This window comes from Triticum urartu, chromosome 5A (genome assembly GCF_056163025.1).
Source record: "Triticum urartu cultivar PI428250 chromosome 5A, HENAU_Tu73, whole genome shotgun sequence".
NCBI lineage: Eukaryota > Viridiplantae > Streptophyta > Magnoliopsida > Poales > Poaceae > Triticum > Triticum urartu.
The window spans coordinates 52,790,269-52,807,694 of NC_141877.1; the positions used below are offsets into that span (position 1 = coordinate 52,790,269).

Below are 17,426 nucleotides of genomic sequence, written 5' to 3' on the forward strand. Positions count from 1 at the left end.
GCTCTCCTTGTGCGTACAAGGCCCCACCGAATCCACTCGCGACTACCTCACGCGTTGGGCCGAGCTCCGCAACTCTTGCGAAGGGGTGCACGAGGTGCAAGCCATAGAATACTTCACTGCCGGGTGCCGAGAAGGCACCCTCCTCAAGCACAAGCTCCTCTGCGACGAGCCTACTACCCTCGACGAGCTTCTGGTCATAGAGGACAAGTACGCCACCGTCGACTCCTCAATGAAGACTGAACTCCGGGTAGACGCGTCCGGGAAGGTACTCAACCCAGCGCCCAAGACGCCGGCTAGGGACTCCGCCCGACGCCCGTACCAGAACGACCACAAGCGCAAGGGCCCCGTGCCGCTCTCCTCCAGTCGGCAGGTGGCCACAGTCGAAGACGAGCAGCCCGAAGGGCGGCCCGCACCCAAGAAGCAGAGGGGCGGCAGGCCGGCTTGGCAGCCGGCCTTCTCCTACGAGCAAACTCTCGATGCCCCATGCAAGTTCCACAGCGGCGCGAAGCCGTCCAACCACACAACCTGGAAGTGCCACTGGCTCACCCGAATCTCCAAAGGCGAAGGGCTCGCGCCGCCTCCGCCTGCTGGTCCACCGCCTCCGGCTCCGCAGCTGCCGACCGCTCGGCCAGCAGTCGGAGCTGTGCACGATGAGTTCCCCGACGAGCATGCCGCCTATGTCGTCTTTACAAGCCAGCCCGAAGGCCGGCGCAGCAGACGCCGAGAGCACCAGGAAGTCAACGTAGTCGCTACCAGCCCTGCCGAGCACATGCACTGGTCAGAAAAGCCTATCAGCTAGAGCCGGGCCGACCACCCAGAGGTGATGCCATCTCCCGGCTCTTATGTGTTGGTTTTGGATGCCACCCTTGCAACAGACAGACGCGCCACCCGTTTCTCCCGCGTGCTGATAGACGGCGGGAGCAACATCAACATCCTGTACCGTGACACCCTGGAGAAGTTGAACGTCAAGACGAAGCAACTCATGCCTACTCGGACTGTGTTCCATGGCATTGTACCTGGCCTGTCCTGCGCCCCCATTGGCAAGATCAAGATTGATGTTCTCTTTGGGGACAAGGATCATTTCCGCCGGGAAGCGATCTGGTTTGAAGTCGTGGTCCTGGAGAGCCCCTACCATGCATTGCTTGGCCGTCCTGCCTTGGCCAGGTTCATGGCTGTTCCCCACTATGCTTACCTCAAGATGAAGATGCCGAGCGCCAAGGGCACCATCACCATAGCCGGCGATTACAAGAAATCTTCTGAGTGCGCAGCAGCCAGCAGTCGGCTGGTCGAGTCCCTTGTGATTGCCGAAGAAAAGAAGATGTTGGACCGAGTCGTGGCCATGGCCGGCAAACAGCCGGCCCTGTCCCCCGATCCCAAGGAGTGTGATGCCCAAGGATCTTTCCAGCCGGCCAAGGAGACGAAGAAGATACCTCTTGACCCCGAGCACCCAGAAAGGTTTGCCGTCATCGGGGCAAACCTAAGCAGCAAATAGGAAGGCGAGCTCGCCGATTTCCTCCGTGAGAATCGGGACATCTTTGCATGGTCCCCAAAGGACATGCCGGGTGTTCCGAAGGAATTCGCCGAGCACAAGCTACACGTCCGAGAAGGCGCAAAACCAGTCAAACAACCCCTTCGCCGACTGTCGGAGGAGAAAAGAAGGATTGTAGGAGAAGAGATAGCCGGCTTCTGGCAGCCGGCTTAATTATGGAGGTTTTCTTTCCAGAGTGGCTCGCCAACCCGGTCCTCGTGCTAAAGAAGAACAACAAGTGGCGCATGTGCATAGACTACACGAGCCTCAACAAGGCCTGTCCTAAAGATCCCTTTGCCCTGCCAAGGATTGATCAAGTGATAGACTCCACGGCCGGATGCGAGCTGTTGAGTTTCTTGGATGCTTACTCAGGATACCACCAGATAAAGCTAGATCCGGCTGACCGCCTGAAGACCGCCTTCATCACGCCATTCGGAGCTTTCTACTACCTGACTATGACATTCGGCTTAAGAAATGCCAGTGCCACATTTCAGCGTTGCATGCAGAAGTGCCTCCTCAACCAGCTCGGCAGAAATGCCCACGTCTACGTAGACGACATTGTGGTGAAGACGGAGAAGCACGACACCTTGCTGGAAGACCTCAAGGAAACATTTGAGAACCTGCGCCGGTTCCAGATCAAGCTCAACCCCGAGAAATGCGTGTTTGGAGTGCCAGTCGGCCAGCTCCTAGGCTTCCTGGTCTCCGAACGCGGCATCGAATGCAACCCAGTAAAGATCAAGGCCATTGAGAGAATGGCGATTCCCACCAAACTTCGAGACGTCCAGAAGTTCACCGGGTGCTTGGCCTCCCTGAACCGCTTCATCAGCCGGCTCGAAGAGAAAGTTCTCCCCCTCTACCCCCTCATGAAGAAGACCACTCACTTCGAGTGGAACGACCAAGCCGACCAAGCTTTTCACGAGCTGAAGAAGATGCTGGCCACGCCGCCTGTCCTAGCGGCGCCGACCGAGAAGGAGCCCATACTCCTCTACATTGCTGCAACCAGCCGGGTGGTCAGCACCGTCATCGTAGTCCAGCGCCCAGAAGAGGGCCGAGCCCAGCCGGTCCAGAGGCCGGTGTACTATTTGAGTGAGGTGCTGTCTACCTCGAAGCAGAACTACCCGCACTATCAGAAGATGTGCTATGGCGTGTACTTCGCCGCCAAGAAGCTGAAGCCCTACTTCCAAGAGCACCCCATCACGGTCGTATGCACCGCCCCGCTTGCCGAGATCATAGGCAGCAGGGATGCATCCGGCCGGGTGGCGAAATGGGCCATCGAGCTGCCCCCCTACACGATCTTCTACCAGCCTCGCACCGCCATCAAGTCCCAAGCATTGGCCGACTTCCTCGTCGACTGGGCCGAGACCCAGTACCTGCCGCCAGCTCCCGACTCCACTCATTGGCGCATGCACTTCGATGGGTCCAAGATGCGCACCGGCTTGGGAGCCGGCGTCATCCCCACCTCTCCCAAAGGCGACAAGCTCAAATACACACTGCAAATTCACTTTGCTGCCTCCAACAACGTGGCCGAGTACGAGGCGCTCATACACGGGCTCCGGCTTGCCAAAGAGCTCGGCATACGCCGGATCCTATGTTACGGTGACTCGGACTTGGTAGTCCAGCAATCAGCCGGCGACTGGGACGCCAAGGACGCAAATATGGCAAGCTACCGCTTCCTCGTTCAGCAGATCAGCGGGTACTTTGAAGGATGCGAGTTCCTCCATGTACCGCGAGCCGACAACGAGCCAGCTGATACCCTGGCTCGAATAGGCTCCACTCGGCAGGCAATACCAACCGGTGTCTCTCTGCAACGCCTCCTCAAGCCGTCTATCAAGCCGTCTCCAGAGTCTGATTCCATCTTCGTGCCGCCTGACCCGGATGCAGCCGGGTCTGGCTCGAAGAACCAAGCAGGTGACCCGGGAACTTCGATAGTCGGCTCGGGGACGTCAGTAGGCGGCTCGGGGACTTCCGTAGTTACGCCCAACCCGGGGACTGCCACACCCGACTCGGGGACTGCGGTAGTCGGCCCGGGGACTGCACCAACACAACAGGTGGCGGCCGACTCCAGCATTTCACCACCCAGCCCGCCCGCCCTGGTCGCAGTAGCCGTGTTGGCAATAGAAGAAGTCGCAGCTCCATCATGGGCCCAGTCCATCCTCAACTTCCTAATAAACCAAGATCTGTCGGCTGATGAAACAGAGGCAAGACAAGTCCAACACTGAGCCGGAGCATACACAATCGTCAACCGAGAGCTCGTCAGGCGCAGTGTCACTGGAGTCTTCCAGCGATGCATCGAGCAAGAGAAGGGCATTGCAATCCTCAGAGACATCCACCAAGGAGAATGCGGCCACCATGCGGCCTCAAGATCACTCGTCGCCAAAGCTTTCCGCCATGGGTTCTTTTGGCCGACTGCTTTGGATGACGCCAAGGAGTTAGTTAAACATTGCAAAGGGTGCCAAGTCTTCAGCTCCAAGCAACACATGCCGGCTTCGGCACTCAAGACCATTCCCCTCACTTGGCCCTTCACCGTTTGGGGACTGGACATGGTGGGCCCATTCAAGACGGCGCGTGGTGGCATGACACATCTGCTTGTCGCCGTGGACAAATTCACCAAATGGATTGAGGCAAAGCCGATCAAGAAGCTGAATGGGCCGACTGCCATGACATTCATCGTAGATATAACAACTCGGTACGACGTGCCACACAGCATCATCACCGACAACGGCACGAATTTCGCCAAGGGAGCATTGGCACGTTTCTGCGCGATGTAGGGCATCCGGTTGGACTTAGCGTCCGTTGCCCACCCGCAGTCAAACGGCCAAGTCGAGCGAGCCAATGGCCTCATCCTTTCCGGCATCAAGCCCCGACTGGTCGTACCACTGGAACGTTCGGCCGGCTGTTGGCTCGATGAGCTGTCGGCCGTCCTCTGGAGTCTGCGCACTACCCCAAACAAGTCAACCGGCTTCAGTCCTTTCTTCCTCATGTATGGTGCCGAGGCGGTCATCCCAACTGACATCAAGTTCGACTCGCCTCGGGTAACCATGTACACGAAGGCGGAGGCCAAGGAAGCACGGGAAGACGGTGTCGACCTGCTGGAAGAAGGCCGGCTGTTAGCCCTCAGCCGGTCCGCCATCTACCAGCAGGGCTTGCACCGCTACCATAGCCGGAAGGTCAGACCAAGATCTTTCCAAGAGGGCGACCTCGTGCTCCGGCTGATCCAGCGAACAGCCGGCCATCACAAGCTCTCGGCCCCTTGGGAAGGCCCCTTTGTCATCAGCAGAGCGCTGGGAAATGACTCCTACTACCTGATCGACGCACAGAAGCCGAAGGTACGAAAGAGAGACGACTCCGGCAAGGAGTCGGAACGACCATGGAACGCCAACCTCCTCTGAAGATTTTACAGTTGAAATGCAGTATGTATCACGCTAACTTTTGTACTAAGTACGAGACAATAGCCCCCCCAAGGAGAGCTCGGGGACTGCCATCTTTTATCTATGAATGAAGAGTATCATGCTTATGATCATGTCATTACATTCACTTTTTTCGTCCGGCACCGGGTTCGACTAGTCGGCCCGGGGACTGGCCGCCTTGAGTTATATTAGAAGTCCTACCCGCGGTCAGACAAGTAGTGTGCCGGCACCCAAGCCTTCTCTTGCCAAAAATCGCAGTTCGAAAAACCGGCTGTCCAGCTGGCAAGAGTTAAAGGCAGGAAAGGACGCCCACACGAAAAATGGCTAGGGACTAATGGACTAATATAACAAAAGCCGGTTTTTCTCCCACCACCGACCGACTACCAGAGTAGCTGGCCGGCCGGCTTCCATTCACCTCGCTTCAATCTAAGAAAGCTCGAGTACTTGCCTTCCCCCCAAAACAAAGTAAATATAGCCAAGTTCTTCCCTAGCCACAGGCTGCAGAGCAGCTGCCGGTTGGGAAGGCAGCAGCCAGGGGAAGGCGGCAAAGGAAACAGCCTAAGGATAAAAAGCATACGCGAATGGAAGCCAAACACACACACACGATCATATTTACACAAAAGACCTTCGAAAGGACAGCATTCAACATAGTTTGAATACACCCCCAGTGGGTGGAACTGCACAAGTTTAATAAAAATTGTTCAAAGAGTAACAAGCAGGAAAAGCAAGGATGGCAGATTAAGCCAAGGGAATGACTGGCGAGTCGGGCAGGTCGGTAGAGACGGCAGTGCTGCCTGGAGGAGTGGCCGGCTGGCGAGCCTCGGCATGATCACCACCTCCCGCAGAGGGCGTGCCGGCACACGCCTCGTTGCTGGAGGCACAGTCAAGCTGAGGCTGGCTGGCCGCTTCACCGGCCGGCTCGGCGTCTTCGCCTTTCTCTCCTTCGTCGTCTTCACCTTCATCGCTGGAAGCGATCTCCTCCGCCGAGTCCTCACCCTCTGTCGGGTCCAGCCCAAACCATTCCTCCGGCTGGGCAACGCCGTCGTCATTTATCTTAGGAGCAAAGGCGCTGATGTCAGTGCACTCGGCGATCGTCGAGGCACGCTGAGCGATAGCCGGCCGCACCTCCTCCATCTCCTCGTCGGCTTCCAGCCGCCAGGTGCGCAGCTGGTCCAGGTTCAGCCCGGCATACCAGGCTCGGACGAACTCCAGCGCCCGCCCAGCTCCAAGCCGGGCTGCCGATGCCTTCCAGGCCTCGAAACGGCCAACCGCAACCTCCAGCCGGTCGGCAGTCCGACTCGGGGTGCGGGGAATCGCTTCGCCTGGCCAGAGGGCGGCCAACACCTGCGCCCCGACGCGCTGGAGGCGGCGGAGCATGCGGTGAGACGGCTGCAGCCGGGCTTGGACCGCCAAGAGTTGCTCCTCAAGCGTCCGGCTCGCGTCCGACGTGATTTTAGCCCCCGCCTGCCGGCGCGCCTCGCGGTGGGCCTCGATGGTCTGGGTGGCAATGACGGAGTAGCCGGGGAAGTAGTCTGCACAAAGAGCAAAAAGCAGCACAAGTCAGAACACAAATCAGGGGGCAAGGGGCAAGCAAGGAGTGAGGAAGGCGGCTTACCATCAATCAGATCCTCAACCCGGCCGTAGCCCTCGCTCAGCGCTTGTTTTGCCTCAGCCCACCCCGCCGCTTCGGTCTCGAACTCAGCTTTGAGGGCGTCCTCGCTGTCCTGCGCCTTCTTCAGGGCCGCCTTGTGGCTCTCCTCCTGGTCGGCCAACTTCTTGGCCAGGTGGTCACGCTCCAGGACTAAGGCGTTGCACTCGGCTTCCTTGACGCGAAGGGCGGTCTGGGCCCCGCTGAGCTGCTCCCTCAAGTCGGCATTGGCTCCTGCAAGCATGAAGACAAAGGAAAAATCAATAAGGAAGAAGTCGTCAGGGAAGATCCGACCCGACTGATCAGCAGTTGGCCCGAATCTCAGGGACTACACCCAGTGGGTGCGCTGACGCGCCCCCACAAGAGATGAATGAGACAAAGCACGCACTCCGGCTGTTGGTCAGGTCCTTGGTTTTCTGGCCCAGCTCCTGAGCCTGGGAGTTGAAAGCAGCAGCGCGGAGGTTATGGTATTCCTGGAAGATCAGACAGGATGCAAGAATAAGATAGCTGTCAGGACCTAGTAAGTTCCAAGCCGCCTGCTCAGCAGCCGACTCGGAACTCGGGGACTACACCCAGTGGGTGCGCTAACGTGCCCCCACAGAAGAAATCAAAAAAGCAAAACAACCAAGGCCAGAAGTCTCACCCGGATGACGGCCCGTGTCGTGAGGAACTCTTGGGTATATCGCTGCAGCGAAGCGGCCTGGGCTTGAAGCCGGTTCCGGACCTCCTGGGCCGCCGTGTTCAGCTCGGCCGTCCCCCCGCTCGGCGTCCACTCGGACGTGCTGGCACTGGGCGCCTCCAGGGCCTCCGCCGTCAGGCTGGCGCCTGCAGCTCTGTGCGGCTCCGGCGCGGAGGTAGCTCGCCCTGCGCGCCGGCGAAATGCCGGCTGCACCTCGAGGCCGACCCCTGCCTCCGGCTCGCCCCCGGCCGGCTGCTCTGGCGCCGCGGCTGGTTGGCCGCTTTGGCCCGCTCCAGTCAGCGCCATCTGCGGCGCCTCCTCCACGAAGACCACGTGGTCCTCCCTCTTCTCCATCACCGGTGGGTCTCGGTCGACCTCCTCCGACGGGGGCACGGGGATGTCGGGGGCCACGGCGCGGAGGGGAACGACGAGCTGCGGAGGCTGGTTGCGCGAGGCCTCCGCCTCCTTCTCCGCGGCCGCCGCCTCCGCCCCGGCCTTGGCCGCCGCGTCGGCCTGCTCCTTCGCCGCCTGGGCAGTTCTTCGCTCCGCCGCCTCCCGCTCCTCCCGCGCCTCCCATGCGTTCCGCTCTGTGGCCTCCATGAGGTCGGCGCGGGGATCCACGCGGCGGGAGCCTGAGAACCCTCCAGTCGGCCCGACTACGGAGCCGCCAGGACCTCGCTCGAGGGAAAGCGGTGCCCTGCCCGGCGAGCAAAGAAAAGTTTAGAAGAGCCTCAATCAAAGAGGACAACAAAAAATACAAGACATTTGACGCTTACGCCGAGATCGCCTGCGGCTGTTTCACCGCCTTGCGGAAGCGGGCCGCCTTCACGGCCGCCTCATCCCGCTTGGTCGCCGCCGTGGAACCCGTGGATTTCTTCGGCCGGCTGCCGAAGTAGGTCGACGCGGCCCGGCGTTTCTGTGCGCCGCCACGGGCAGCCGGCGTGGCAGACGAGCCCGCGCCTTGATGATCAAGCGCCGTCTGGCGGTGCGGAACGACTTCGACCTCGTCATCGTCCGCCCAATCCTTGAGGCCGGCCCCGAGCCCCGCGCCGCCTGCCTCGTCGCCTTCCCCCACGACGGCATCTTCCATGGCGGCCGCTCCCAGGTCCGGATCATCGACGTCGTCCACCGTGCGGTCGGGGAGGAGCTGGCGCTCTACCCCTGCGGTCCCGTCCGTCGGCGGTAGAAGAGGGTTCTGCTGAGGACAAACCGATTGATCAGTAGTCGGCCATCATGAGGCCAGCTACAAAAAGGAAGAAAAGAAGAAAAACTTACAGCAGGCGGAGGGTTGGCGCGAGAATACGGCCCCTTGCCGTATCGCCAATCCTCGGTGAGCTTGCAGTTGGAGATGTAGTTCACCATGTAAGACACCTCGACATGAGGCATCTCCCTGGTGCTCAGCCGGCACGGGTCGAAGCGGCCGCTCATCTGACAAATCATGTGAGGCCGGCCTTGGAGCGGAAGTACTCGGCGCTCCACGAAGGCGGCCACCAGGTCGGCTCCGGTCAGGCCCTCCGACTGGATCATCACCCGGAGCCGGGCGACGGCTGCGTTCCCGGCCTGAGAGAACGACCTAGCCCGATAGCTCCACGAGGGTTGCCTCCCAGCCGGCGGGCCGGCTATGTAAGCCGGCAGGTTGACGAAGTCGCCTTGCTGGGCGACGTTCTTCACGTAAAAATAGGATTTCTGCCAGAGCTTCACCGACTGGATCAACGGGATGGGCGGGAACGGATTGTTCTCGCCCGTCCGCCTCATGGCGATGAAGGCTCCGCAGGGGGCGGGCACGCCCGCAACAACGGTGCCGAGCTTGCACTGGAAGAATTCTCCCCAGAGCTCGAGAGTGGGGAGAACCCCAAGAAAGCCCTCACACAGGGTGACGAAAGCCGACAGCAGCATCACCGCGTTGGGTGTGAGGTGATGCGGCTGGAGGTGGTAAAACTCAAGAAAAGCGCGAAGGAATCCGCTCGCCGGGAGGCCGAAGCCGCGCAGGCAGTGCGAGTGGAAGATTACCTGCTCGCCCTCCTCCGGTGCCAGCGAAATCTCCCTCACCGGCGCACGACGAACCCGCACGTAGTTCTCGCCAGCAGACGCCGCGTCCAGCGGAGGAACTCAACGTGGTCCTCGTGGACGTTGGAGCCGTCCCACGAGCTCGACAACGCCATGGGAGCGACGCGGCGAGGAACAAGGCGATGCGATGGCGGAGACGCGCACGACCTCGCTACGGCGGGACCGAAGGAACCGAGAGGTCCGATGGCGGAGCGGCACGGCAATGGGTCGCTGCGGCGGCGGAAGGAAGGAGAAGGAAGGTGAGAAAGGGTGGAGCGAGGGAGAGCGTGCGAGCCTCTGCCGCTCCCTCTCCTCCCCCTACTTATAGACCCGCGCAGCGGAGCCGAGGAGGCGTGGTGTGGGGGAACGTGGGATCAACTGCGCCCACTCCCCCACGTCCCGCGATTATTGCGCCCTGATGACGAAATGAAACCGCCGCGGGAAGGCGAGCGGTCCGTTGTGGGCCGCAGAAGATCCGCGCTTGGGCCGAGGCCTAGAAGTGGCGGGCCCAGGCCTGCGGCGGCGTCCCATCACGCGCGTGCGTTGGCAGGTTTCCCTTGCCACGTGGCCCGCGGGGTGGCGCGTGGTCAGCTCGCAGGCCGACCCACGTTCCCGCCTACAAGATACGGAGCTTTCCGAAGACGGCGCGCATAAGCAAAGCCGGCTCCTCAGGATAGGAAGCTAACCAAGCTTCCCGTCCCTTTGTCAGCCTCGAAGCTTGATCAGCTTCGGGGACTATTGTCGGAGTAAACGACCACGGGTAGCCTAGCCGGCTCCCCCTGGCCCTTCTAAAAAAATTACGAGCCGATCCGGCCCTGAAGAATCCAAGAGGTGGGGCCGCCTTCCCCTTGCCGGCTGTCTCCCAGGCCGACTATCGGAAGGCGGCCCGGCTTTAGCCCTCATGAAGAAAGCCCCGGGAGGGCCGGCTCCAAGAAGCCGACCGCGAGAGGCCGACTCCCACAAAGCGGTCAAGTACGTACCCTCGAAGTCTGCATCCACATAACGGTGATGTGGCGGGGCGTGGCTACAGTAAAGCCTACCACCCCCGAATCCCAAAGCACGCCTGGCACAGTGCGCCGTACGGGGTGGCCATGACCCGTCCGGCGCGGCACTGTTGCCATGTTGACCCTGATGCCACCCACGACGGGCTGTCAGCGCGGCCCACGGGCAGTGGGCCCCTTCAGGTAGAGAGACACCCGAAGGCGGCCAAGCCTCCCCTAGTCGGCCCAAGACAGGGCCGGCTCCCCACAGCCGGCTTGCTTCCTCCCTCGAAGGAGACGCCCCATTAAGGAGACAAGACGAGGTGAGGCTACAGCGATCGCCCGCCGGGCGGCGGCACTGTAGCCACGCTTACCTCGGCGAAGCCCTCGTCACCAGGTTTGAGGCAACAGTAACCAGCCACCGACAAGGCCCTGGACAGTGGGGCTTGCCTGTCGACCAAGGAGCCGGCAGCCGGCGGGACCCACTAGCCAGCGGGCCCCAGCAGCCGGCGCAGAAGCCGGCGAGCATAGACATAGATGGCTAGGGCCCACGCCCAGCTGGATTACCATTGTACCCCCGGGGGGTGGGCCTATATAAACCCCCCGGGGCACCCATGCAAAGGGTTGATCTGAGCTAGTTTTAGACAGCACATAGAGAGGAGAGGAGAGCTAGCCGTGCCCTTCTTCTTCTTCTCGCCAAACAGCTCAAGGAGCATCTTGTAGCCACTCGTTCATCTAGTGATCATGCGGAGACCCCGCAGAGCAGCAGTAGGGGTGTTATCTCCACGGAGAGCCCTGAAATTGGGTAAGATTCGCCGGCGTGCATGTCTTCGGCTCATCCCGCTTCCAGGCACCGGCGACGTCTTACTGGCTCCCACAATGATAAGCCACCCGTTGGCATATGTCGCACCTACCACCCGACACTCACTATGACATCATTTTGCACCGTGGTTGCATTGATCACATCCACAATACATTTGTGTGCACAATGAATGATTTTGCTCCCATGAATGCTTTACATATCATTTTACATCATTTGGAGAAGCATCTCATGCATTTTCATGAATAATTCCTTTGGACGAACTCATGTTTATTTGATGGACACCTTGTGTGCGTTAACCATTGTATTTCCGAGTGTCATTTGTGTTTGCTCTTCTTGCATGTATACCACTCCGGCGACACCTTGGAGTACTTGGATTGCGCAATGTCTTCAACTCCGTCCAACTACAAGTCCGTCCACGACTACCGTTTCCATGGTGATGAGGATCACGATCCGAGGTCGGATCTTTCCCAAGGGGGGGGGGAGATGATGCGGAGCATCCCACGTTCATCCCCATGTACACTCCGACTACTCTCCAAGCCCTAAGAGAACATAAGACGAGACCTCATCTATACACCATTGGACACAAGGTGAACTCGCTCCTCTTCGAACCATCACTTTCCATACGTGAGACATGGCTACTACCTCAAACATGTGTGATATGCATGACCAGGAACCAAGAGGAAGACCATGGACAAGAAGGCGAGGACACCAAGCGCGAGGAACGAGAAGAAGAGCTACAAAAGAAGCTCCAGCCACCGGACGACCGGTCGGGACCGGACGTTCGACGCCTGAAGACCCACCGGATGACCGGCCCGGACCGGACGACCGGCAATCCGCACCCGAGCCAAACAAGCGGACGTCCGACAGGTCCCGGACGTTCGACACACTCCAGCGACCGGACGTCCGACCGTCTTCGGAAATCCAGCGCCACGTCAACCGAGCCAAAACGCCGGACGTCCGACAAGTACCGGACGATCGGACCCTCGTGAGCCACCGGACGTCCGGTACCCGTCGGACGTCCGACGCCTGTCTGTGCACATTGTATCGGGCCGAGCCCATGTATCCCTTCGCCCTCACTTACCCCTTCGTGGCCCTAGACTATATATACTCCTCCACCTCCACCATTTGAGGGTTAGCGTTGGTTTAGCTCATACTTAGAGATAGAGCTTCGCTCATCCACATCGGATCTACTCCTCGTGAGAGACCGCGGCCTCTTCGGAGAAGATCCCTTTGGATTCAAGTCCTCCTTTTGGAGAAGAACATCAAGACCTCCTCACGGAGAAGACCGGCTACCTTTGTATCGTCCAGTGTTGACTTTGGATCTTGTATCTCACCTTTGTGTTCATCGATCTAGCGCATGTGTGATCTATTCTTGTTGGTTGAGTGATTCTCTCGTGTTTCCTCTTGTGTTTTCCCTTGTTTTCCCCTCGTGTTCTTCGCATTCTTGGACGGGATCCGCTCCTTTCGTGAAAGATCGGCCCCTAGGGTTCCTACCCTACACCATCTTGGTATCATGAGCCACATTGATCACGATTTCGGAGCCTCCCCCACCGTTTTCTAGCCTTCTTTTGCTTGATTTCGTCCTAAATTCGAAAATCCCCACCAAAAATAGCCCCAATTTTTTTTGTGATTTGTTGGTTTGATGATGTTTTGTTGATTTTGATCCATGGATTTGCTTGGTTTCGAGTGGATCTAGCATCTCCCCAAGTTTCCCCATCTTCCATCCATGAAATCTCATCAATGTTGACCCCAAAATCCCCAAATTCCGCCCAAATTCGCATCCCGAATCTCGGATCTGGAGTTGACCCCGATACACCGGACGACCGTCACCTTACCGGACGTCCGGAGCCGCAGGAACCACCGGACGTCCGACCTTACCGGACGACCGGAACCCCCTAACCCAAGCAGAATCAGCGGATTTCCGACCCGACCGGACGTCCGGCGACCGGACGACCATTTTTTCCGGCCTGTGGAGGGGCACCACGTGAGGTGTCGGCGGCGAGGGCGTGATGCTGCACACGCTTCTTGACCCCCTTCATCCAGCGCTCCTCCAACCGCATGTACGCCACAAACTTGGGGAAGGAGGGCTCCGGCATCAAGGTGAGGTTGGAGGCGGCGTTGCCAAAGTCCTCGTTGAGGCCGGCGGTGAGCGTGCTGAGGAGGAGGTCGTCATCCACCTTGGCTCCAATGTCGCGGAGCTCATCCGCCAATGTCTTCAAACGGCGGCAGTACTCATCAATGGACTGTTCATCCTGGTGACAGTCAAAAAATTCCTGCTGCAAAAAAACGCGGCGCTGAAGCTTGTTGTCGGTGAAGAGGCCGTTCAGCTTGACCCACAGGGCATGTGCTTCGTCGCTGGCGCTCACGACCGTGTGGAACAAGTCGTTGGAGATGGTGGTGAAGAACCACCGGATGATCGTGGCGTCGATCGCAGTCCACTCGGCGTCGTCCATCATGGCGCGGGAGTCCATGGTGCCATCCACATGATCCACGAGGTTGTTCTCGCGGAAGAGCAGCGAGAAGTACGTCTTCCACGCGAAGTATGTGGAGTTGGAGGCGTCGAGGACCACGGGGACGCGTGCATGGACGTTGATGTCGTGGATCTCAGCAGGGTCGACGACGAAGGGGTTGGAGTAGGTGAAGGCGTTGGACGACATGGCTGCGAGGTCGTGGGGAGGGAGGCGGCTTGGCTTGGGGAGAAGCGGCGCGACGGTGGAGGGCGGGCGGCGCGGCCGGGGGGGGGGGCACGGTGTGGAGGGGAGAGCGCGCGGGGAGGGGAGGGCGCGCGGGGAGGAGGGGCCGAGGCGGCGGCTAGGGTTAGCGGAAGCGGGAGGATTGACTTGCGATAGATACTATGTAGAGAATGATGTGGTGCATCGATAATTATAGATCGTGTACTAGGCACATATATATAGGTACAAGGGGTGCGACCGGTGTCTTGTCTCCCAAGATACAAGTACATACAGGGCGAGAGAGACACTACAGGTGCGGCATACAAAACCCAGACCTACGTACATGTACACATGTTCAACATTGTGCATACAGGCTCTTGAAGGTGCTAAAGTAGAGTAGAGAGGTATGCCATGAGTTTCATCTCTCTGTGCCAAGTTTTCTGAACATTTAAATGCCCCACATAAACACATGGGAAGAAATTATTTTCGTGACACGCCTTTAACTAGGATTATTTGTTGATGGTTCATTAAGGACTGCTGATTTGCTCGATAGGGTTAGGTATTCTATTAGTATGTCTTTTCCCTCGATGTTGTAAGTTTGTACTGTACTCTCCAGGTTCTTCTACTTCAAGGGCTACGCCAAGCTTGGTGTATGTTTGCTAGCTTGGCAATGAGCAAATCTGCTGTTATTTATTTTCTCCAACTGGTCCATATGCAGATACTTCAGATGATAGTGACATCTAAATCCTTGTGGCCGTGAAGCAAAGTTTGAGGTTTATATATTATTGCCATCTTTAATCTGCATCGAAATCTCTAAACTTTTTTAGAAGGTGTACGGAAGCAAAACTAAGTAACTTTAAGATTGGTCTAAACTTTTAAGGAGTGTTACCGAAGTAGACTCGTGGGACGGAAGGAGTAGAACCTTACGTAGATTCCATATGATCTCACTAGCTAGAATCTGCATCTCTCTCGATGTCTTTCTCAGCTGACTTGTCGAATAGAGGATAGAAGAGAACTATTAAAAAGTCAGAGGTCCTGAGTCCTGACCTTATCAACAATACCACAATCCATTGTATCATGGCCCAATTGATACCTGCTGGTTGCCGCATCGCCATTGCCGTCGAAATATTCGATGCTCCACACTAGACCTATACGTGGAGCCGCACAAGTTAAAGGAGCTCGGCATATATTTATCCGAACCTTCTCCCGTATCACCTTTTCTCGGGTCCATCAAATTGCTCCAAGCTCATCCAGCCGGCCGGTGCACATTTCCATGGCTATATAAGCAGGGCCTCCCGTGCCCAGCTCCAAGCAAGCGAGCACAAGTCAAAGACTCGTACAGGTAGCACTGAAGACTTGTACATCAACAACATTGTTCTTTTGAGTTCGTGGTGAAGAAGATCAAGGTCGGGTCAGCTTGATGGAGCAGGTGACGAAGCTGGCGGGGCAGCGGGCGGTGGTGATCTTCAGCATGAGCTCCTGCTGCATGTGCCACACGGTGGCGCGCCTCTTCCGGGACCTCGGGGCGAACCCGGCGGAGGTGGATCTGGACGAGGACCCCAGGGGAAAGGAGATGGAGAAGGCGCTGGCGAGGCTCCTCGGCCGGAACCCGGCCGTGCCGGCGGTGTTCATCGGCGGCAGGCTCGTCGGATCCACCGACAAGGTCATGTCCCTTCACCTCAGCGGCAAGCTCGTCCCGCTGCTTCGTAACGCAGGTGCTGTATGGGTGTAGTGCGCGCGGGAGAGGGTTTTGTTGTAGATGCGTATGCAGTGGATAGTAGAAAACCGAAAACGATGTACACTCACGTATGCGCAAGTGCTCTGTTTTCTCTGTCAGGTGATCATATATAAGATGAAGGAAAACCATGCAGGTCGTTTTATTTTAGAACTGCAGAGGGGGAGTACGATTCTACTCCCTCAGTCCTGATTTACTTGTCGCAGAATGAATAGAACGACGAGTAATTCCGGACCAAGGGAGTATGACTTAAGTTGTGACCGACATGTTGACCAGCGTGACGTGGGCCCCACATGTCATTAATCCTAAAGTCCAGTGATTTAAATCAGAGGATCTCGGTCTGCATCGAAGATGCCTTTGTAACGTACAGGATTTACTCCCTCTATTTTAAGGGCCAACTATTTCAACTTTATTAACTCTATTTTTTAGAACCGTCGTCAAGGCATTTTATTCATCTCGGGGGGACAAGTCTGATTGTACCGCGTCAATCAGGAACTCGGGAATTACAAAGAAAGAGATATAACTAGTCTATACTTATATACTGCCAAAGCCTCTTTGGCACATCTATTGGTTACGCCATTAGCTTCACCACCAGTACAAAACTCAAATCCCTGAAAAAAGGGAGCTATGTGCGCATCTCCATAAAAGATATTGCCTCCCACTGATCGATTATCATCTCGGTTCCAAGCTTGACATACTGCCAAGTAATCACTTTCCAGCACCACACGGGGTAAAACCCTTGTTCCTCGCAAGCAGTGCAGTACAACATCCCTACAAGCCATCAGTTCGATGGTGTAGGTCTCAAAGCATGCTGTATATTTATTACACCGAGCTGTCAGGAATTGACCATCATGGGATCTCACCACTCTCTCCAGGGCCGCCTCCGGGAATTTGGAGGCCCGGGACGAAATACAAAAAGTGGGGTTCTAAAATTTTAAAATTCGTATAACTAAAGAAGTATCCAAGGAATATCTTATATTGCAGTGGCCAAATAATACCTCCTAGCTATCCAAGGAAAACCTCATGCCCAAGCATATATATAAATTTGGTCAACTGCATAATATATGTAGAACTGAATCTCGATGATTAACAATTGAACCAAATAGATTAAACAAGACAAAGAAATACAAATAATAATAAGGGGTATGCAAAAAAAACCAAATCAATAGTAGTTTGCTTCATCCATTCCCCTGTAGAAACTCACACCCCATTTCGGGTTTTATGCGACACTAATAAACACTAGTATGTTTATTTGTTATTCGTCAATACCATTTCAATTACATAAAAAAGGAGGGACATTCTCTTGCTAGTATTCTACACATGCGGATAATATAGAATCAAAAAAATGCATTGATCATTACATGGAATTCTATTAAGATATTATATGAAAGTCGAATTTATACCACTCTCATTTGAGAGTGCGAATACAAGGAGGTATTTTGTGTTTGGGAAAGTCCGAAGAAAAAAGATTTTGAATCTGCCTTTTCCTTCTTTCCCTTAAAAAACTCCTGGCGTTGCAGGTCGCCAATGAAAATATGTCTTCATCTTATTTTTCTGTAGCATGAAGTAAAATTGATATAAAAATGCATCGATTCAGGTTTCATCCATACATGCACACTTTTTTTTGTTCTAAATTACTCCATAGTTAATAGTTCAAAGACATCAGTTTATAAATCAACACACACAGCGTGTCATCAGTTCAAACTTCCAATGCATCTTCTACTATTGTTGTTTGCCTCTCTCGGTCCAAGAAATCAGTAAATTACTCATTGATTAGTGGTTGAGGCGACGAGCAGCACGTGTGTTTCTCGGCTTTGGAGGGGCAGCAAGCCTTCGGTGTAGCGGAGAAAAGGCCAGCACCCGGCGACCAGGTGGAGGACGGGAATCACTGCCGCTAGTGGCCTAGTG

At 56.6% G+C, this 17,426-nt stretch overlaps 3 protein-coding genes across 3 annotated transcripts; 1 reads left to right on the plus strand and 2 right to left on the minus strand.

The window, feature by feature from the left end:
• Positions 1–749: 749 nt before the first annotated feature.
• LOC147967972 (uncharacterized) lies at positions 750–7,616 on the minus strand. The gene is made up of 6 exons (XM_087523337.1): positions 7,550–7,616; positions 7,227–7,447; positions 6,972–7,056; positions 6,551–6,817; positions 5,692–6,467; positions 750–758 (listed from the first exon to the last, which is right to left on the minus strand). Exons 1-6 carry the CDS (start codon positions 7,614–7,616, stop codon positions 750–752), a joined length of 1,425 nt encoding a protein of 474 aa, XP_087379463.1.
• A 5,405-nt stretch (positions 7,617–13,021) lies between these two features.
• On the minus strand, positions 13,022–13,768 carry LOC147967973 (uncharacterized). Its single transcript, XM_087523338.1, has one exon. It carries the CDS (start codon positions 13,766–13,768, stop codon positions 13,022–13,024), a length of 747 nt encoding a protein of 248 aa, XP_087379464.1.
• A 1,310-nt stretch (positions 13,769–15,078) lies between these two features.
• Positions 15,079–15,663, plus strand: LOC125555609 (glutaredoxin-C1). The gene has a single exon (XM_048718509.2). The coding sequence runs from the start codon at positions 15,204–15,206 to the stop codon at positions 15,513–15,515; it is 312 nt and encodes a 103-aa protein (XP_048574466.1). The 5' UTR covers positions 15,079–15,203; the 3' UTR covers positions 15,516–15,663.
• Positions 15,664–17,426: the final 1,763 nt, after the last annotated feature.

Excerpts from the sequence above, each read along its gene's own strand:
- LOC147967972 (XM_087523337.1), bottom strand. The coding sequence starts at position 7,616 with ATGGAGAAGAGGGAGGACCACGTGGTCTTCGTGGAGGAGGCGCCGCAG. Across the intron at positions 7,448-7,549 it reads GATGGCGCTGACTGGAGCGG|GGCGAGCTACCTCCGCGCCG; the intron begins GCCAAAGCGGCC and ends GCCGGCGCGCAG. Across the intron at positions 6,818-6,971 it reads GGACCTGACCAACAGCCGGA|GAGCCAATGCCGACTTGAGG; the intron begins GTGCGTGCTTTG and ends TCATGCTTGCAG.
- LOC147967973 (XM_087523338.1), bottom strand. The coding sequence starts at position 13,768 with ATGTCGTCCAACGCCTTCACCTACTCCAACCCCTTCGTCGTCGACCCT.
- LOC125555609 (XM_048718509.2), top strand. The coding sequence starts at position 15,204 with ATGGAGCAGGTGACGAAGCTGGCGGGGCAGCGGGCGGTGGTGATCTTC.